The 21,881-nt window shown below is 34.7% G+C and overlaps 2 protein-coding genes and 1 non-coding gene across 4 annotated transcripts; 1 reads left to right on the forward strand and 2 right to left on the reverse strand.

Moving 5' to 3' along the window:
- Nucleotides 1-5,402: 5,402 nt before the first annotated feature.
- Nucleotides 5,403-13,182, reverse strand: LOC123317157 (trichohyalin-like). The gene is made up of 8 exons (XM_044903545.1): nucleotides 12,921-13,182; nucleotides 11,685-12,064; nucleotides 10,943-11,063; nucleotides 6,791-6,961; nucleotides 6,613-6,734; nucleotides 6,306-6,549; nucleotides 6,092-6,250; nucleotides 5,403-5,685 (listed from the first exon to the last, which is right to left on the reverse strand). The coding sequence occupies exons 1-8, from the start codon at nucleotides 13,098-13,100 to the stop codon at nucleotides 5,578-5,580; spliced, it is 1,485 nt and encodes a 494-aa protein (XP_044759480.1). The 5' UTR covers nucleotides 13,101-13,182; the 3' UTR covers nucleotides 5,403-5,577.
- On the forward strand, nucleotides 11,159-11,231 carry Trnam-cau. Its single transcript has one exon. It is a non-coding gene; the product is annotated as a tRNA-Met (tRNA).
- Nucleotides 13,183-14,728: 1,546 nt separating the features above from the next.
- On the reverse strand, nucleotides 14,729-21,725 carry LOC123317064 (dihydrolipoyl dehydrogenase, mitochondrial-like). 2 transcript variants are annotated; one of them, XM_044903423.1, is made up of 9 exons: nucleotides 21,592-21,725; nucleotides 21,384-21,542; nucleotides 21,079-21,217; nucleotides 20,753-20,997; nucleotides 20,117-20,218; nucleotides 19,513-19,734; nucleotides 16,760-16,958; nucleotides 15,716-15,858; nucleotides 14,729-15,016 (listed from the first exon to the last, which is right to left on the reverse strand). In XM_044903423.1, the coding sequence occupies exons 1-9, from the start codon at nucleotides 21,622-21,624 to the stop codon at nucleotides 14,765-14,767; spliced, it is 1,494 nt and encodes a 497-aa protein (XP_044759358.1). In that variant the 5' UTR covers nucleotides 21,625-21,725; the 3' UTR covers nucleotides 14,729-14,764. The 2 variants fall into 2 exon arrangements, with proteins under 2 accessions (XP_044759358.1, XP_044759359.1); XM_044903424.1 differs by lacking the exon at nucleotides 21,592-21,725 and having other exon boundaries at nucleotides 21,079-21,119; nucleotides 21,384-21,536.
- Between the last annotated feature and the right edge of the window lie 156 nt (nucleotides 21,726-21,881).

Genomic DNA, 21,881 nt, shown 5'->3' on the forward strand with positions numbered 1-21,881 from the left:
TGGCGTGTGACACCCAAGGTTGCCACAGAAAGACCACAGTAACTTATACCGTATTACCCCTGTTGTGTTCCGTGTAGATTTCCCGTTTACCGCAGACTTCTCTCGCCTGGCTATCTGGTGACAGAAACCAATCGGCAGAAGTCTCGAAGTTTTTCTGCTGGTAATGCTTGGCGTGTACACCCAAGGTTGCCACGGAGAGACCACGATAAACTACCCCGTTATCCCGTAAATTGTTGCATTGTGTTTCACCTGCATCAGCCCCGTCCCGTTTATTAAATAGTTTCAAATTCTGATTGGCCTGTACACTGAAAATCACTGGAAGTGCTCGGGATCAAACCCATTGCTAAATTAACCGATTACAGAGACTTGGATCTTTCTGAGACACCCGGTTGCTGTAAATTTTGTATAAACCCCGTACATCCGTTATTGTCTCAGAAGGAATCAAAGTAACTGCTTTTAATTATTTGCTTTCTTTAATACCTGATAGTTTGACTGAATATAATTGATTTGAATATTCTTTCATTCATTGATTTCACTTTCTGATTACCGTGACAAGTTATTGCATTTCTGTTTTCCTCATTTTTGAACTTGGTCATCAGCTGTATATATTTCTTGACTTGGAAATAACCGTATGGTTCACTGTAATTTAGATTGTTGTAATAAATTCGGTTTTAAAGTACTTGTTATCGCTACCACCTTAGATAAACCCGACTAGTCTCCGACTAGTAGGTACCTGGGTGGGTTTGCTATTTCTCCCTATTGAAAGAATAGCTGGCGCTCGAGATTAATCCTTTTTTTCCGAATCAAACCCGTTACAACTTTCAATTCAAAAGATCTAAGAAAAATTGTACGGGAAAGAGGGTGAAGATAATATTATCCGCACTTACTTGGCTTGATACATTCAATGGTCAAAATCCTAAAGAGTGTTTGCCTAAACACAAAACAGTTTACGAAAATCCTGATATTTATGTATTTAAAGAAGATCCGTGAAAAGATCCGATTAAGAAAGAAAGTACCAAGAAAGTAAAATGATTCGTATGGTATATTCTGCCTAAATACCTATACTTCATTCAACTTTATTTTAGCAGTCGGTTGGCCATGGAAATTTGACACATTTCACTCTGTATAGTACGAAAATGTGGGGTTATGAAGCTTGTCAAAACATTTTTGGGTTTTAAATCAACGCTTTGTTGCCCGTTCTACGTAAAAGTTTCTGTTATTACGTATTTTATCACAATGTCGAATCTCTTCGGAAAATATGTGACGAACATAATTGAAGTTTATACAAACTGATTGAATACCAAATCCAGTTATTTGCATGGAAAATACAAGAGATCAGTATAATATCATAATATGCACTAGCTTGAGGAGAGTTAATGTTCGTTATCTTCTTTGGCTTACATCATTTGTAGATTTCAAAAATATATACCCGAAGATGAAATGCATATGATGCAGTGGTTGGGAATGGGTATCTCCCGAAGGAATTAACAGATAATTACAAGAATGTTAAATTCTTCAACAAAAATCATCTTGCATCAATATAAGTAAAAGGAATTGAAGGAAGTTTCAAGTTAAGATGAAAATCACCTTTAAACAAAAATTTCACATGAATAAACAAGTAACAGGGCAACTTGCGCGTATTTGTGGCTATTCATCTTAATACATATAGATGTAATAATAATAATTATAGGTATTTATTAGTACCTTAAGACATTTACATTGTATAGGACAAGTCAAATGAAAAATAGAAAATTCCAATTTAGGAAACTTATTCTCCGATGACATTTATCCAAAATCCTGTAGTAAACTTTTCGCATTAATGCACTCAAACATAAAATTCTCAAATGCCACCACTTTTTTGGGTCTCCCAATAGAAGGAAATTCTTTGTTATCCTCTTCATTCACAATCTTTTTGATTGTGGAAATATCCAGCTGAAATATATGTCGTTTAGATTCAGATGAAACATTATATAAATTCTCTTACATTGAATATGTTCGCTACCGTCTGACGTATTGTGGATTTTAGAATATCAGGGTATAACTATTTGAATGACCGGTCCTGAATTCTAAATAGCACTTCCTGAAACCCTGTCTCTTTTTTCAATCACTTTCGGCATTTTCGTAATAAAAATTGATATTAGTTGTGGCAACGGCGTTATGACATTAACGACATTTCATGAGTGCCAACCTAACTTCGTTCTAGTTACAAAAACTTGAGAAAATTATTTCATGGCCAACCGACTGCTAAAATAAATTTGAATGAAGTATAAATAGGTATATTTATAATTGTAATATTTTTCGATATCCGAAAAAATATTTAACCCACAGCACTAGAACCGCATTGTGCAAACTGTGGCGTTGGTTAGTTAACCAACCAACTTGTGTTGCAATCCAACAACCGTTGGTTAACCTCAGTTCAAGTACTAAAATATCAGGAGTACATAATATTGAGACAGATATTTATGTATATAGGTTGTTGTAATAAATAACATCCAAAGATTATAGAGTTAATCTATACCTAATCTTTACATCCATATAAACATCCTCAATGGCATTATGTGTATAAACTGTGAAATGTCTTTGTAAGCACAAATTATTACAAAGCAAGACAGCTAGGATAACATTTAAAATTAATAGAAAAACACTTTAAATCGCTCAAACATAAAAAGAAGTGCGAATGGCTCTCAGTCTTCACATAATTAAATGTGAAATAAAAAAATGATGAGTGAAAAAACTTCTACTTTGATTTTGCTGACATTTTGTTTTTGTTTTTAGCAAAGTTCCCTAGAACTAGCACCTAACAAAGGAACAATATTGTATTGGCAGACGGCGATCACTTCCACTGAGATTGTTTCTTTCTGAAATATATATACCACCATTGAGTATTCAACCCTCCATGATACAAAGAAAATCAGTGCAAACCTTTGAATATAAAGTCACTACAATTGTCTAAGGTCCCTCCCTGCATGCCACTACTACTACTTCATTCAAATAAACTCAAACATAAAATTTAAGTCGAACTTGGCAAGGCGGTGCTTGCCTTAACTTAAGCTCGGCTTAAGGTAGTAAAATACTAGGAGCGCATAATATCAAGGGGGATGTTTGTATAGTTCGGATTATTCCTTATTCTACCACAATATTATGTGTATTTCCTATTGTGTATTAAATATATACTTTTCGTGGGCTTTTGAAAACGAAGCAGACTAGATAACAGACGGAATGAACGTTTTTCGAGAAAATGCTTCAACACATTCCGTCTAGCCCTTGGATATATTTCCAGTTTAACGAGTTCTAAAAAATCTTATCGTCCGTTGAGTTAAATTCACGAAGATTCTCCCTTTTGTGATTTCACACTTTTCTCTATTCATTTATATGATATATGACATTCATCATATGATGGATATTTCTCAATTTAGGTTAGCTTATGCCATACTCCTCTGATTTTGTATACATGAATTCTGTGCATCTTGGCCCAAACCTTGGTTAAATTGTGTTAAACCCGCAAAATCGGACGCTAAACAATTCGACAGCCATTTGGTAACCTTCAAAACGACAGCCCAATGAATGATAACCAGTGGTCAACAAAAACCAGAGTTTAACCAACTGAGTTACAAACCGCCCTAAAGTACGGTTGCCGGTTAACTAACCAAGAGTTTAACAACATAACAGGGAGTAATGGGTGAAGCTTGTAACGCCGATGTATGCTAGTAACATATTGCACTATTGCAGTAATGGAAAGTTTTGCTCTATCTCTATCTGCCTCAGATTTTAGTCGTATGGAAGATAGGAAGGATTACGAATTTAGGTTATTGGCGTAAGCAACTGCTGGAGCTGGATGGAACTTTAAACTTTATTAAAAAACCTCTTCACAGTGATGCTTTCATAATTGTAAAAATTATAGAGATGAACCTATAAGTGGCCAGACCAAGAAAAAAATGGAAATGATTTAGAGGAATTCTTCGGTTTTATCATTTGTGTCGAATACATATATATGAGTATACCTACATCAGAGTAAATTCGAAACAATTCTACTCAACTTAGAGGCCTCCGTTTCAAAACATAACCTATTTATTTTTTATTTCCAAATTCAAAACCAATGGCAAAATAGACGTGCGAAAGGTAAACAAATCATGTACATTCGTAACGTGCTACGTTATCCACATAGTATAGAGTCTCTTGTCTCTGGTTATCCACTTGTAAATTACGGGATGCGGTAACTTAATACCGCCCGTTATCCTGAAAATGGAAATACGCATGCGTCGTACGTTAAAATACCGCTTGACGTTATTACCGCATGACGTTAAAAATCTTTCCATATCTCTCACAACATACTCCGTTAAACCTGGTTCAACTAAACTCGGTTTAAGGTCCTAAAATACTAGGAGCACATAATGTCGAGGAGGTGTTTTACAGAGCTGCAATTACTATTATTCATTATTGTAACTTTCGACATGGAATATATGTGAGTAATGAGTATTATCTTCTGTTCTGCATACATAAACCTATTGATTTGTTGTTCGCAAAGTATTAGAGCAAGGTGTACTTAATACTGAACAGAGACAAAGACAGAGTTGTCTGTGATGCTGAATTATAATATAAAAAACCCTTTTGTGCCCCGCTTCTCGCTCAAGTCTATATAGACCATAAATTCTCAAAGTAAGCCTATTGTGGGCGTTTTAGACGTTGAAGGAGGCAGTAGAAGAGTTAGGGAAAGAAAGGGCATTAATTGTATAATATTATACAATGATAATAAGAGAATAAAATGTTTATAGAATGATGTTAAGGGCATATTGGGGTGAACAGATTATAGAATATAGTATAGACTTTTAGACATAGACAGTGAGGACATTATGTAAGGAGGTTCAACTTCACAGACAAAAAAATTATGTAAACTTTTTTACGGTTTTCACTATTCTTTGTTTCTCTGAAAAAAAGCTCGGAAAGTTGCATCTGTTTTGTTCTAACTTATCTACCCCTCCTAAGACCCCTTAATCTCAGGGTACAAATATTTTTCTTGACGGTACATTTCGGTAGAAAAGTACTACAAAACTGTGAAACGGAAAAAAATTTGCAATTTCAAAAGGGGGGAGTGAACATGTCTATAGCCCCCTCAAACAGAAATCCGAACTTTCGTTATTTAAATTTGGGGCACAATAGTAAAAAACTTTTTTCAACGGTACCTACATTTCCGAGTACATTTCGGAGAAAACTAATGCAAAACTTTAACGTAAAAAAAAATGAACAATGGAGACATGTACCTAGCAGGAAGACTATCTGCCTATATGAAGGCGTTATTTTACTATGTATTGATCCAAATCAATCACTCAATGATTCTACTCAATAATGTTTTTTAAGGGTCACAATTATTTGTACATATTTCTGAATCTGAATAAATAAATTGCTTTTATAACAGCCAATCGTCAAGTTTATTTTGCATTAATAGTTATAGCTACAATTATATATAAAATATTGAGTAAAAATAAAGATATAAATATAAAAATGAACCTCCCACATTTTGTCAGACACTCATTAAGAGGCTATGAACTGGTACACACAAAAGGTGCGTATTTTTCCAAATCATATTTTGGGTAATTTTACTGCACTTTTCTCTAATGCTGGTGGGAGTGCTTCTACCGAGTCCAAGCATTCTGGATAAGGTGGTAGTCGATTATTCTTGCAGTATTTCTAGAAATAAATCCATACTTATCAACCTTCAGATCATGCGATAATAGTTATTCAATCAACTAGTTTATTGAGGATAGCAATTGATGATTGATTTATCTTAACATGCGAAATCATTGATCGATAAATTAATAAACGAGTTGATTAAAAGATTTTTCCTCCGACCACATATTGATAGCTCTCTTTAATGTACACGTAATCACTCATTAATGAAGACTTTTAATGATATGTTTTCAACTCACCCTTGTTGCTATGAGTTGAATTATGTCGTCTTTAAATGTAAAAATAGAATAAAATTATGTAATTTAATAAGATACGGGTTTAAATTTATCGTCAATTCTTCATCGTCAGAGACAGATCATTATTGGTATTGGTATGTAAAAAGTTCGATTAATTTAATTCGGCTTACATTTATTTCCCTCGTTATGGGCTGATCATCAAATCCCTTTTTTCTTGCATGCTCTAGGACATCTTTCGAGTATAGGAAAAATTTTTCATCTTCAACTTCATGAATGTCACGCACGATTTTCTGGGGATTCTTCTTGCTATCAAATTCTTTTTTCTCTTCCTGAAAACACATAGTCAGACAAATATGTTTCATTTTTCAAAACAGAATATTTCACGATTTGTTTTTCCCACTCTTTCGTAAATTCTATTTCGGAATTTCGAATTCTCTTCTTTTTCATGTCGTCATATTTATTTATTTCTTCCATGTCCTTGATTCGTTCTGCCCTCTTATATCGCAATACCTCAGCCATTTCATTTTCCCTCTGCTGCTTCCTCGAGATGGAATCAGAGTAAAATTTATCCATTTCTTTCTGCATTTCAACCCTACGTTTGGCCTCTTTTTCTTTTTCTCGATGATATCTGAAATGTTGAATCGAATAATTCTTTTACAAATATGTTTTTATTTATTTAAATATTTTTTACTGTTCTTCTTGTTCCATATGCTGCTTTGCTAGAATTTCATTTTGCTTCTCCTCCTTATTGTCATCTACTTGTTTGTTTGAAAGGCCCAATTTTTGTCTAGCTTCGTTGGCATCCATTAATTCCTGTCATGTTTTTATTGTTAGAAAAATACAATTCAAAATCTGAGTGGACGTCATACCTGTTTCTTTTGGTTATCTATTCGACATCTTCTAGTCATATTGAACTCATTGTATATGTTACAGACTTCGGTTAATTCTGCATCTTCCGTCTTGAGGATATTTTTTTCCCTTTCCTTCTTCTGATGCTGTGAGTGCATGTATTTTCTCATTCCCTTTTTTCGATTTCTGAACTAAAATTTATATTTATTAGGTATGCTTTAGGAATAATAAATATTTTGAAAAATTTCCACTTTTTATCTTCGGAACAGGAGCGTTTCCAATAAATTGTTTTAGAGGGGTAATTCCAAAAAAAGTTTTTTTACTTCCCAAAAACAGAAAACAACATAAAAGATGAGACAACAAAAAAATCAAGTTATTCAATGGTAAATGGGTGGAAGCTGGGAGTAGATAGAGGGCATGGGGGTGAGTCAGAATAACCTTTATTTAAATGATCTACACCTCTCTAATCCAGATACAGAGTGTTTAATTGATTTTGTCAATTTCTTCAAACATCCATAACTTTCGAACTAGCCCTATATATTTTGATGATATTTCGTGCTTTTATTCTTCTCAACAACTAGTTCATACTGACATACTAACTGTTTTTTTAGGACCGGTCTAGAAAAAAATGATAAATAAGTATCCACACAAAATCGACAAAATGTATAGATATGAAGAATGCTTGAATTTGATAGGATATTCGATGAAAGCAGAAGAACCAAAGGGAACAAGGAATTTTAGCACTTAATACTCAATTAATATACCTAGTCAAATCTGAATATTCAGACAACGCAGTGACCAAAATTTCAAAAAAGTTGAATTTTTTTCGATATTTATCAATTTTTCCAATTTAATTGAATATTTTGGGCCACTAAACACTACTAAAGCAAAGGTCTGATATCTCTTAAATAAATGTTATCGTTTTCAACGAAATTATAACAATCTAAATCCAAACACAAATCCCTTCATTCTTGGTGTTTCAAGTTTGAGACTTAAAAAATAAGGGCCTGATCAGAAGACGCTGAAGATTCGATTAAATGAGGAAAATTACCAAATGCCAAATTAAATTGTGTTTTATAAAATTTTGGTTACAATTTTGTCTGAAAATTCATTTGACTACGTTTATTGAGTATTAAAATCTCATGTGGAAGAATGTACGCGAAATACATTTTTTCAGTTTTCCCTCCTTTTCTCGAATATCATATCAAATATAAGGAATTTTATTATACAGGGTGTTTTTTTTTGAGATCAACATTATTTATCTTTTTGTCCTAAGCCGGACCCGAAAACAAAATCAGTTACTATGACAGTATAAACTAGCTGATGCGGAGAAGAAACGTACCAAATATTATCAAAATATATGGGATGTTCCGAAAGTTATGGGTAATTGAAAAAATTAGCAAAATCAATAGAACACTCTGTAACTTGATTATAAAGAGAGGTAGACCCTTTAATTATAGGTTATTCTGAATTCTGACTTACCTACCTCAATGTCCTCTATCTACCATTAGCTTCCGCCCATTTACCAATGATTCACTTTGTAGGGTAAGTCCGGGACACTTGCACAGGTAGGATACTTGAACCACCTTAAACATTTCAAATTTCGCGCTACCGGTATCGTAAATAGCTTGCGACATACTCCTAACAAGGCACAACTAGTGGCGGCTTCATTTTGGCCGCCATCAGAACAGTTCGGAAATGAGAGGGGTTGAACGTGATTGATTTTGTTGTTAGGAAGTAAGAAATTGAATAATGTTTGTTTGTTACACTGTCTGAAAAGTTTAATAGGTGCGTGGTGTTATTTACTTTTATTCCTTTCATTGATTAATATTTTTTTACAAACGATGAGCCTTTTTAATAATTGCTGTAAAAGTTTTAAGGAATGTCTGTTGAATAGACTAAAAGGGAGTGCGGGAGACTTGACCCATGTCAGGAGACATAGTCAGTGGTCTAAGTTTCCCGCACTAAGCTTGGAATATACATTGCTTCAAAAAAAGAAAATTGAATAATAGAAATAAATATAAAAAAATATACAAAGCTTCAAAAAAGTAAAAAACATCTGGGAAAGAAGTGAGAGAGGCTCTGAAATAAAAAATATGTATTTCATACGCTGATACATTTAAAAATGAAAACCTTGACAGAGAGAATCGTTGGTCATAGGAAATTGTTTTCTTTCAATGTAAAATGATAAACAAACTTATGGTCAAGTTTCTCTCGCCCCCTGTTCAACTCTCCCATGGGTTAGGGAGACATGAGCCAATTTTCGATTCCTAATAAAAGATTTGCAGTACTCAAAATATTCCTCTCCCCATTACTCTACTCTTATCTATCGTTACCTATGTGGGCACGATATCTTTATGCAAAAAAAAGAGTTGCTACCATTTACAGATACAACTTAAGTTGCTTCAGAGTGAAAAGTTGTTCAACTCTCCAGTATTTCCCATATATTATAATCATCAACCGATTACAAAAAATAATTTAGCTGAAATCTTCGTGTCGAATGTGGCTAGCTAGGGGAATTACAGATTTTAGTATTCGGCGGCGACAAATATAAACCCAAGTGTGTGAGGATCCTCTGTTCCGTGCCGTTTAACCCGGGGTTTAAACTTAAACTCGGTTTAACTAACCTCGGTTTAAGGTACCAAAATATTAGGAGCGCATAACGACAAGGAAGCCTCTGTGGAGTTGAAATTATCGTCTGCCTTCCGATAAACAAAAATACATCAGTTTATATTTCACGTCTGCTACGGACTCCGAAATGTTACTATACATAACTATAATTTCAAAGTATTTTTTTCAGTTCATTGTCAGGCAAAATTTTTTTCCACTTGATTTGCTCCTGAAAAATTAAAGCAAGCATTTACGCAGGAGCAAATGGATTAATTCGATTTTTTATTGATTTTATTCCAGAGATTGGGAGTGGAAACCCTAAAAAGTTTCAGAAAAAACTTCAACTTAGAAGTTGAAACATAGAATTCTAATGTTACGGTTTATACTCATCCTTAAATTATTTCCTTATTCCCGTAGATAGAAAATCAGCAACTTTCTTGAGTTCAAGGTAAGGGAATAATTTAAGTGTAATACAATGCAATGTGTCATGATTATCTGTCATCCTCAGTCTCAGAATCTGTTGGAGTTGGATACAGGACTGACAGGATAGGAGTTGGCGTTGCCATTGGTCTGATAACTACCAGATTTTAGATTTTACGATAATATTGAACGCTCACTAATAATCTCAAACTTATCTCTTCTTGTGTAGAGGACTAACTATATTATTCTAGATACAGCATATTTATCTCTGGGAATAAATAATTGTTGAAATGGCCTTTTTTCATTCTTTCACTTCAACTACGTTGCTTTCGGATAATTTTTTTCTTATATTTCGAAATATACTTTGCCTTGATACTAAGAAAAATGATTTATAAAAACTAAAAACTTTACTGCTATCACATGAACTGCAATTAGGTACCATTTTTATGGGGTATTATGAAGAAGAAGAAATCCAGAAGAGAGACAAGAGAGTCCCAGTAATATATCGAAGGAAAATTAACGGCATAGACAGATTATTGTATTCCGTAAAAGTAAAAGGACTCGAGTCCTGTCTATTTTTTGGTATTCAATAATTTGCCTGCATGCCGTTAATTTTCCTTCAATCAATAAGAAATATTGAATAGTAAAAAACTGAGCGAAGCTTTGAACTGATAGTAAATTTTGAACACGTGCACAAGAGTCTTTAGTGATATCACAGATCAGAAAAGGAACCTTCTTTCTTTTCATTTTCTAAACTCTGATTATGGAACCCTATAATCTTTGTTGCTTTTGTTATAATTCGTCTAAAAACTGATTACAGATTCCTCAATGAGAAATAGGGTAGGATCCCGTAGATTTCTTCTTCTTATTAGTTTAGTAAGGTTGAGATTGAATAATTTCATTTTTGAACATATTCCAGAGTTTCGTAGCATGTACAGAGGTATTTTCAACCCGCAGCACCGAGCGCCATAATGCTAATTAGAAGGATTAAGTGCCGCCACCTTTTCATACTGTCTGAATAATGTCTATCCCCAGAGATGTCACTGTGGGTTTCCCAATTATGCATTGACTATTGTTAGAGTCACTGTACCCTGTACCCATTCAGAATTTTTGTGAATATATGGAATTTATACTGTACTCACGTCTTCCAATTCGTTATACCTTCGTTGTTCAATTTCGTCCTGCGATTTTTTTAAATCATCTCTCTCTTCTTCCAACCTGTTGTCCTTTTCTTCCTGATCATGCTTCAGCTTATCTTCAATTCTAAGAGAAATAAGAGTGTTATCTTTTTATGTGAATATAAATTTTTTCAGCTTAGTTTATACTTCAAAAACTGGGTTCCAACCTATATGGATATGGCCTCGGTAGCGCAGTAGGCAGCGCGTAAGTCTCATAATCTTAAGGTCGTGAGTTCGATCCTCACCCGGGGCAATTTTTTGCATTTTCATCATTGTTGAGGTCAAGAAAAAAGATGGATATGGTGTATGGACAGTATGGGTTACGTTCACAAACTTACTCTAACTAAGCTCTTACCAGAGACATCTTAATGGCTCTTACTACTCGAAGCGTTTACGAACCAATTTTTTCTTCCTCGGAGTATGCGCTCTAAGCATGATCATACTCATACTCTACTCTTAGGGTAAGTTTGTGAACGCAACCTTGGAGACATATGGAAAACTTTTAATGATGAGTTTATGCAGATTTATCAAGAACTAAATCCTTAAAAAGGGATCAATCTAATTGGCAGACGTCGTGCAAGTGTTTTGCTATCTCAATAGCATCTTCAGGTGGGTGTCGGTTTACCTTCAGCCACCAAGATGGGTGGATGAAGGTTTACCCCGAAAGCCCTCAAAATCTTCAGACCTCTGAACTCTGGAAACTTACTGTTTCAGCTGAAAAGCTTGCAGCAGCTTGGACTTTTCACGTGCTCTGCATTTTTTCACTTCCTCGCTTGATCTATACTCTTCTACATCTTTATACATCGATTCAACCCATTTGGCTTCCTTCTCCTCCTCTTCACGTTTTATTTCTTTCCTCAGCTTGATATTAGCCGCATTTTCAGCGCGTATATGCGACTCTAGTAGGGCGGTGGATAGGAAGGATGTCGGTTGTCTCTTCATTTTCATCTTCTCCCTGATATCGGCAAGATATTTCTTTCTTTCTTGCCTATGGAATTCCTTGTAATATTCTGATTGTTCGTTGCGCATCTGCTCCAAGAGCTGCTCCTTCATTTCTCTTCGTTCTTGTTCTCTGTTTTTTATATTCTACAATACCAAAAGCACTGGATTCGTATGAGTATTTTATACAGTACAAGTCTCTAACTAGGGCAAAATTTATTAAAACCATTGAGTATTAAACCCATGGGTTTAATACTCAATACTCTGTTTAAAACAGAGACATTCAAAAGGTAAACTAGTTCACCTTCACCCACCTAAGTAAAGATGCTATTGCAAGGCAAACATGTGTCGTATTTAAAAAAATTTCACATACCAATCGACGTGTCTGCGCACATTCACAAGTTACAACAAAAAAACCATATGTACTGAATTTATTCAAAGTTAGAGACTGCCACTGTTTAAAACAAAGTAAAAAATGAAACCTTAGTTTTATGGCAATAATCATAGCAAAATATTGAAAGAAGAATTGTGAAGTTAACAAAAATTCACACATACATTAATGTATATGGACAGTGTACTGTAAAACAAAAGAGTAGTGGAGCGACTTGCGAGACTGTCGTAACATGAAAGAATTGAGATTTTAACCAATAAAACGAAAAAATCTTATTGTTCTGTGTGGTATTAGTTTTATGCTATATACGATTTTATCAGCTCAAATTAAGAAGTTGCCACTGTAAAAATATCCTGTGAAAAAGATATCTCTACAACATGGAATAAAATAACACTTTATTAACTTTATGCAATGTAATGATCATTATGTATACTGATCGTCGTCAGTTCATGAATGTACCTTCCTATATTTATTATCAAATTTATTGGATTTCAAAAAAAACATAGGGGTGAAAAATTTGCCAACCTTTCAGTTAACAAGAAGTATATACAATACGATTTATGGGCTGGTATGATCTTACACTTCTATTCATTATGAAGAAAGTAGCCTCACTTGTATTGAATCCGGCCATTTTTCAGCCATCGCAGCTGATCGTTCCTTCAAGTGTCTCTTGTAAGCTATTTCTCTTTGAACTGCTTCATTTTCTATCTCTTTGCGACGCAAGTGTCCCATTATTCTTGTGTAACTCTTATCCGTTAAAAACAGCAAAGACCCGATCTCTCTATCTTTCATGTCTATTAAAAAAATACGAATAATATCCTTTCAGAAAAGATACTGGGAATGAAAACTTATTAAGAAAAATTGTCAAACTTGAATTGAAATACATAGAAATAACTGATATACCTACAGGCCATAGAATATAAATATTTTCCATACTCAACGCTACAGGCAAATCGTTCTTTCGACACCGTGGACAACCCGGATTTACTCTGTTGCGCTATTTTCGATATAGAGCCATAGAAATACCAAACGAGAAGAGGTCCGACCCCCGTGCTGAAATTCTTTGACACTGAAATGATGATTGAAACTAACATCCTACACACAAAACAAAACCATACTTTCGTTTCATTGCTCAGGATCTACGTTTTCTGGTCTCAACAAAGTCGATATTGAAATTCAACACAAGGAATAGAATTCGAATTTCGCGCCATTCAATTATAAAACAGAAAACTGTTATTGAACAGTTTTCTGTATTGACAGCACGTTTTCAGCGCCATCTCATTGTCAAATGTGTTTTCACTGGCCAAAATGTAGTCGGGTGTTTCCTATCTTTCTACTATATAATCTTTGCCAATAGTGTTATTATTGGTATGAACGAGGCATTTTCCCAAGTCACCCTATGAAACAACGAAATAAATTAATGAGATCTGTGTTGCCGTTTGATATGTAAACAACCTTGTTTCATGACATATCTAATATCCCAATATCCCATGTATCCAGAAAAAAAAATTACACATGCACAAAGTGAAACACATGTACAGGACACTACAAAGTATAAGGGCCACAAAAAAACGCGCTTTTACTCTCCTGAATTCGTTAATTCTTCCTGTCAATTCAAACGCTCTGGTCACGGCAAACTCAACAGGAATTAATTGTTAAACTAACTGAAATGACGCTACATATTCTTATAAGTTTGTCCCTTCACCCATAAATGGTAAGAAACAAAGAAATAGGGAAGGGGGGTAATTGTCCCAAGTTACAGGACTGTCTCAAGTCACCCGAATCTACCGGTACTCCGATAGCGTCATTTGAATGCTTCTAGTCTCGATAGAACAGTTCGTTGAAGACTTCGAGACGTTCATCTATAGTCTCATCGAGTTCTGAGGATTCCACTAAATCAAAATCATATGCGACTTCAATTTTAATAGGTCAATGGGGGAAAGATCAATGAAAGTCTCTTTTGTACACAGATTAGTCGAGATGTAGCTAGCTGTTTAGGCTTCCTGCATTCTGGTTGTCTTCAGAGCGGTTCTATGTTTCGTTCCAAGATATTTGTAGGTTTCATTATGGAGGAGTGAATGGTAAATCCCCCTTCTATTTTGACGTCACCTTATTCAGTTATTCCTTTGCTCAGATGAAAAACAGCACCTTGTCATAACCGCGTGACATTGGCTGTTTTTTTTATGATAGGGATAGGTTATGTTAGATAATTTTGTTGAAGATATTAAAACAGTGTTCCTTGCTTCCTCTGTTCCTTGTTTCATGATTTATGCCAATATTGTCTAAATTTTCAGTTTTATGAGATTGGTTAAGGTCATTTCAGGTTGGTCTGCTGTAGATATAAAACACAAGTTTATAGCTCTTTAACATTGAGAATGTAACATGAGCAAAATAAAAACGTAAGTAAAACACACTTGGAATGTTTTTATCACACCATTTATTTCTCTGGGGTCCAATCAATGAGAAAAGGTGGTTTTTAACATTTTGGCATACGTGGGATGGGCATGGACGACTCTCGCTACATGCTCGGCTGTCAAACCATACTGTTGTGCTAAAGTAACTTCATTGATTATTTCTCCAGCCTGATCTCCTATTATATGGGTACCTAAAATACGATCTGTTTTAGCGCAAATGAGCGCCTTTATATAACCAGTAGTATCCAAATCTGTTCGTGCCCTTGCGCAAGTTTTGAAGGTAGACCAAGAAACCTGAAAACAAAATTTTGATTAAATAATGAGGTTATTTCATTTTAATGCTTTTTCATTCATTCAATTCCAGAAATACTGACACCTCCATATCTTGAACTGATGTGGTCGGAGTTCCAAAAACAGAATTATATGATTTTCACTAACAGGGTTGTTAAACCACGATTGGTGCTATCACATTAAAGTTTTCAGACATGTGAAGGTAACACTGGTCTGAATGTTCTCGAATCTACTATTCTATTACCCACTCTAGTCCGATTTGTACCTACTCTGAAATTGCTCTGAATGTTCTGGAAACTATCATTACACCCTTTAGATATTCAGAAGTAGAGAAGAATGATTATTTATATATCTTCTCCTTCGGTGCCAAATATAGGCTGCACCCATCTGAAGATGCTAGATGCTATTATGACAGCAAAACACGTGCCATGGTTTAAAACTTTTGTAAGTAAAAATCATATAATTCATTATTCTGTTGAGCTGAGAAAACTCTTAATACCAGGATTTGTTAAACTGTAAAATAGAATTTGAAATACTACTGTGATTGATTTCGCGGAAACTTGAACCATAACAGTGCCGACTCTACTGTAACTATCAATATTTATGGCTCAAATATTCCGTGAAGATTATACACAATTTTTCGTTTTCGAAATGGGTCAGTTTACAATTTTGCTTTAAGTTAGTTCGACTTGAATTCTTTACCCTATATGGATGATTCTCCTTTTTCAACTCTTCTTCAGTTTTACCAACACAAGCTGCTTCGGGATGGGTGTAAATGGCCATGGGAATGTTATTGAGGTCTAGGCTCACCTCCCTACCGCATAAACCGTCTACCATTAAAATCCCTGCAGACAAAATAGATGAGATCAAATGCTAATTTTAACAGAACATTATAGCTTATGTCGAGAAAAAATTTTGTCTGCAAAGGAAAAAAAAACGTGCAAATACCAGTATGAAATAATATGAATATAAAATAAAAATCCTACAAAAACGGATACAATTTAAGACGTCTAGTTTTTTCAGGCTTAAACCAGCAGTTTGGTGTATAATCTAAACCCTAAAAATGTGTACCCAGTACTTCTTTTTTGTTCTGAGAAGAGATAGAGCTTATTTATTCATGTGTTGTATGAGTGGTAATACGAATGTTTTTTGTTATTATATATTTTCAACCCCACGTGTCGAAGTAAGGCGATCAGGACCTGTGTTTGGGAATGTTGTTTCTTCGAGCATGGTTAGGCCTTGCAATGTTCCCAAGTGGCACTTTTATCCTCAATATTCAAATACAGGGTGATTCTTTGGAAAATGCGTATACTTTAAATGTAATTGTAGGACACCAAGGTGCTGCCCATTTCGCAGTGAATACCGCTTTTAACAGATCATAAATCAATGAGTGAAACTAAGATGTATGAACAAAACCAGGCGAGAAATAAAGAGAACTAATATTTCTCCCCCTCTCCCACCATTAGCCCTCTAATTTCTTAGGGAAAAACCCCAGTCTGAGCTATTAATAAATTTTTTGACTCTTTTATTTTGCTTATCATTCGTGACCACAATCTGAAGTATTTCTGATCATAGAATAGACAAGTCGATTTTTTTCGGTGATGCGATAATGTGGAAATACTTTATGAATATCTTTCGAATATTAGATAGAAAAAGTTTCAAACAAAAGTTAAGTGACCATCAGGAATCAAGAAAGCTTGGAAAGAAACGTGGAACAATTAAATTGAAGAATAAAAGTGATGTCACCATCTTCTATAGCCTTGTGAGCCGTCATAGGTCCAAGAGTTACGTCTCCAGCAGCATAGAAATTTGGAACACACGTTTGATAATTTTTCTGCACAGGGATGAATCCCGCTTGGTCTGTTTCAATGCCGACCCTCTCCAGTCCGAGGCCGCAAGTGTATGGGATCCTTCCGACAGCTACCATCAATACGTCACACTCTAACTGGAAGAAAACATAGAAAAAGATGTCTACGAACGTCTTCATTTGTCGATATAAGCGACAGTAAAAAAGTAAACAACCAATGGGTTGGTCCGCGAAGGTTATTTACTATTTGGGGTGAGGCTGGCATGACTTTGACGATGAAGACTTCTCTTCCAGAAGTTCACATAAAAATATCAAATCACTAGATAAAAATTCATTAAAAATAGTTTTGATCCGTTCATTTTTTACTTCCTTTCAATTTTTTCCAGGCATGAAAAGAATGAATTTTTTGTTGTGTTTGTCGAAAAAATTGAAAATACTAGAATGAATAAAAGGAATAAAGCCATTTCCTTCAAAAAAGCTCATGATATTTCATTTTCTCTTCAACTTTATGAGTATTATTTTTGAAGAAACAATATAATGAATATAAAAGCAGGTAGTGGAAGAAAACTATGATTCAGGACATATTAAAATTAAGATTGAAATGAGGTATCGTAGTAGTTGGGGAGCCGACGATGCCAAATTGGGATTTACTCGAGCGTCCTGGGGACCTAGTGGATTTTGAAGATTAGATGGGAGAAAGAAAAAAGTTTCCATATGATGTATGCATTTCCAGCGGTGGGGAGTGTGTCTGCAAGTTCTCAAAGATGTAAAAAAAACACGTCAGGTGTATATACTCGAAGGTGTCAGATTAAGATACTGTATGTTTTACGTGTCTCTGATAACAAATTCATGTTAATCTGACAGTTTGCGTGGTGGGTCTGGCCGTACGGAAGAGTTGAAAATACTAAAGAAATTTAGACGATATGTTAATTGGACCCAGAGGAAGCTACTTTTCAAGAGACTGACAATTCGGACTTGATGCAAGGTCACAGCAGTCCTTTGAAAATGGTGAAATATCGTTACTGGTACATACTCGAGCGTGTCAGATTTTCATACAGATGGTTAATCATAATCACGGTGTTGCAGGCGTGCTGATACTAATCACTAATCAGGAAAAGTTTTCTTAATCTGACAGTTTGAAGATGAAAAAGCATTTTTTTTAAATATCTCCCTGCTTATTCCTCTAAGCGTTTTGTATTAATAATAAAAGTTGTAGATAATAAAATTCTATACAACTTTTCGAGCTAAAGGGTGATGAGGGCAAGGAGCTTAGCCACACGTTCGAAAGGTCAAGGTCAATGTAGAAACCCAGTCTAATGTATATTTATCGCCATATATCTCAAAAACGTTCAAACGTAGAATAAATTTGTAGAAAATGCTATGATTTACAACTTTTATAATGAATGCGAAAACAATTTGAAGCCCAGCAGAGGAGATAATTCATTAAAACTGATTTTTGTGACAATATGGCCAATTTTTATTGTTTCGACTTCCTGAAAATGTCAGATTACATGTATTTTTTCCGTTATTCTTGAATCATTACTTAAATTGTCAGATTAAGAGAATATATACTTTTCAATATGTAATTGTTCGTCTTGTATTTGTTCGTCTTTTTTACTATTCTGACAGGCGGTCCTAGACAATTCCCCCTATCTACAGGTTTGATTTTTGGTAGAGATATTTTACAGGGTCCAAGGTATCTCCCCTTATATTAATCTGACACGCTCAAGAAAATCCCGAATTTCCATCTTGGTCTATAATAGGGACTAATAATTCACGTCCAGTTGCAGGAAAGTCCATTAAAATTTAATACATCATTAAAATCTTAATCCTCCATTTTCCCCTTCAAAAATGACAGTTTTAAATTTTGACGGGACATCAAATCTTAATAGACTTTCCTGCAACTGGGCCTCAAGCTCTTATAACTTTGTCGATGTTTCAGAGCCGATGGTTGTTTTTTCAAGGCTGAAATGTTTATTAAATCAATAAATGGATACACAAAATAATCGCATATTTAATTTATAAAACTACGATACCTAGTCTTTATTAGACAGGGTGTCCCAGAATCAATGGGAATAATTTTGGATGTAGTTTCAGAAACTCAATATGCTATGGAAAATGTTTATTGAGGAGTATCCAGAAACGCTCCGTTGAAAAGTTAGGTTGCTTCAAAGATGAAGACTTGATTATGATTCTATTAATTTTTTTTTAATGTAGGACAGAGATAAAGAAAAAAAAATTTGCAGAGATCCACCTACATCTCATTTTCTAACTCACCCTCCACAGCATTCAAGTTTCCAAATAAAGTCTTCTTGTCAGAGCATAATTTTTAATGATAATATTCAAATCCTGAATAAAAGTTATGGTGGAAAACAAAAAATGGTTTGCGATTTCAAACCTCTGTAGCTATGGCGGATGAGTTACAGCAGGATTTAAAGTTCTAGGTAAATCTATATTGGAAAAATGCCACCAGTTTCTTATTTGCTTTTACCTTTCTTCCTTTGAAAAAATGGAATAAATCCATAATCAATTGGTCACTTTTGAAGCAACGTAACTCTTCAAAGAAAAGTTTCTGAGACTTTTCGTCATTATTGAAATTTTAAAACTATATCCCAATTCATTTCCATAAATCCTGGGACACCCTGTTTATCATGAACCCAGCCAAATCAAAATTAAGATCAAACAAATATACCTCCTCCTTGTTCTTGTCATCTTTGTCCGCTATTTGAAATTTCACGCAATTATCGCACTTTACAGCACACAAGACTTTTTTTCCAAATATGAATTTCAGTCCTTGTTCTTCTAATATTTTCTGATACTTATCTCTTATGTCCTTATCCAACTTATTGCCGATGATGATCTGATCCTGGGTGAATATAGACACTTTTGATCCTAACCTCGACCAGACACATCCCTGAAAAGGAAAGCTAGACACATAAATTCAAAGAGAATGTTTCAATTCATAGGGATCAAATCGTCTCTACAAAACATTCAAGATGAAGGAGCTAACAAAATCCAAAATCCAAAATCGAATGCGACTATCTCTTCGCGTAGTGGTTAGCAATATGTGATTGTTGTAATTTGTTTTGACTTAAGTGAATTTTGGATTGATGTGGCCGATACTCGATGAATGTCCATAATTGATATCTTAGATTATATCAGTTTTGAAATTACTTGTGAAATGTTGGCGGTCAAAAAATGATATTGCTACAGTATTTAATCCCTTATTACGTCGAGTGAGACTGTGAGACTCAACTCAAGTTGAGTTTAGAGTTAATATATTGAAGAATTCTCACCATTTCTATGGATATGATGCCAGCTCCAAGAATTGCCATTCGCCTAGGGACTTCTTTCAGATTAATAGCACCAGTCGAAGAAACTATTCGTTCCTCGTCGATCTAAAATGCGAAAACTAAATAGTTCTATGAACACACTGCCTTTACTCTACTTATGGAGAATGAAGAGAAGGAGAACGATCGCCATACTAAATGTGTCTCCAAAAAGGGAGAAAATAGGAGTCGCTGCGATCGCATGGATGATGGATAAGGATTTGAGCGTCAATTTGAAATGAATAGCCTTCATTTTATTTTAGTTTATGTATCATCGTAGTTTTTTCTGATGAATTTTCAAATACGTTTGTCCAAATCTATAATAAATATGGATTTTTCTGAATTATATTCAATAAAATACAATTCACATTATAAAGGGAATTAAGTAGATGACAAAAGACTTGTCAAGAGAATGCAAATATCAAGTGAAAAAGTTAGGTACCTATTTAGAATAAGGAAGTATTATATTATAATAAGTAGTATTATTGCGCTCAGGTTTTCTGAAACACCCTGTATAAATGAAAAAAATCGGTAACTCTCATTTGAATTATAAACACAGAAGCATAAGGGGCTGGGTATGTTCAATAATCACCGTTTATTTACCTCTATTCCAGGAAACTGACGTATAACCGAACCAGTGGCGATGAGAATGTTCTCAGCCTCTATGACTGATTGTTTTCCATCGTTTCCGTCTACTGAGATTTGATTGCAGCCGCATATCCGAGCGTTTCCCCTTACAATGTGTATACCTTGACTTTTGAACAAGTTCTGCATGTAGTCGCTCAGTTCTTTCATCACTTTTGCTTTGGTCCTCATCATCTGATCCAGATCCAGTTTCGGTTCAGAGGCTGGAATTTTTATCGAATTTATCCTATGTTTTGGACCACCACTGTTCACTATAGAGTATTCCTAAGACATTCACCACTTACTGATAACTCCTTGAAGGGCGAGAAATCCAGACTTAACCTGGCTGTAAGAATGAGAAAACTTCATCAAGCATTTTGTTGGGATGCATCCATAATTTATGCATGTACCACCCATAGTGGGATATTTGTCTATGACCACGATCTGAAAGCAATAGTTATGATCTTGTTCTGTTCTCTTTTAATGAACTTGAAATTTAAGAACTCCATGTACTATAGTCACTAAAGAGTTACCAGGAGCGTTTTGTTCGTTTTGGTAACCATTGATTATTCTGGGAGATCAGCTGTTGTTTGAGAGCATATATACTCACATGTTTAATACCATTTTGTGCAGCTCTAAGGGATCCAAAGAGACCAGCCGGTCCTACTCCAATTATTGCTAAATCGGCTTTTTTACCCTTATCACAGCAGAACTCCCGATATTGGGGATTACGACATAAATTTTGTAAATTTTGAATACTTGGAGATTTCTGAAAGTGAAATGTTTAGAGTCACTTCTGAATTTTAAATTACACTCACTATGAATGAACATCTTCCACAGAAAATCAACATATTGCGCGTATAAGTTAAAATTTAAAATTGTCATCTCAATAAAGAATTGTTTACGGATTTTGTCATTTAGACAGGATTATTTCATAGACAGGAATAAAAATGAGTCCTGTTTTCAATTTATCAATAAATAATGATCTTAGTTTTGTAATAAAACTTCGGTACTTGCAATGTGTATCCTTCACTCCTTCAAAGTTCAACAAATTTAATCCATAGCGATGGCTAATATTTTCTGAATAGGTTTGAAATTTCAGGACAAA

This window comes from Coccinella septempunctata, chromosome 7 (genome assembly GCF_907165205.1).
Source record: "Coccinella septempunctata chromosome 7, icCocSept1.1, whole genome shotgun sequence".
Taxonomy (NCBI): domain Eukaryota; kingdom Metazoa; phylum Arthropoda; class Insecta; order Coleoptera; family Coccinellidae; genus Coccinella; species Coccinella septempunctata.

What these genes read in the sequence shown, in the direction of transcription:
- LOC123317157 (XM_044903545.1), bottom strand. Translation starts at nt 13,100, where the DNA reads ATGAAAGATAGAGAGATCGGGTCTTTGCTGTTTTTAACGGATAAGAGT. An exon ending in CATATGGAACAAGAAGAACA is followed by an intron (nt 6,550 to 6,612) that starts GTAAAAAATATT and finishes TCAACATTTCAG; the next exon opens with ATATCATCGAGAAAAAGAAA. An exon ending in AAGAGTGGGAAAAACAAATC is followed by an intron (nt 6,251 to 6,305) that starts GTGAAATATTCT and finishes ATGTGTTTTCAG; the next exon opens with GAAGAGAAAAAAGAATTTGA.
- LOC123317064 (XM_044903423.1), bottom strand. Translation starts at nt 21,624, where the DNA reads ATGTTGATTTTCTGTGGAAGATGTTCATTCATA. An exon ending in CACAAAATGGTATTAAACAT is followed by an intron (nt 21,218 to 21,383) that starts GTGAGTATATAT and finishes TATTGCTTTCAG; the next exon opens with ATCGTGGTCATAGACAAATA. An exon ending in CGCCCTTCAAGGAGTTATCA is followed by an intron (nt 20,998 to 21,078) that starts GTAAGTGGTGAA and finishes TAAAAATTCCAG; the next exon opens with CCTCTGAACCGAAACTGGAT.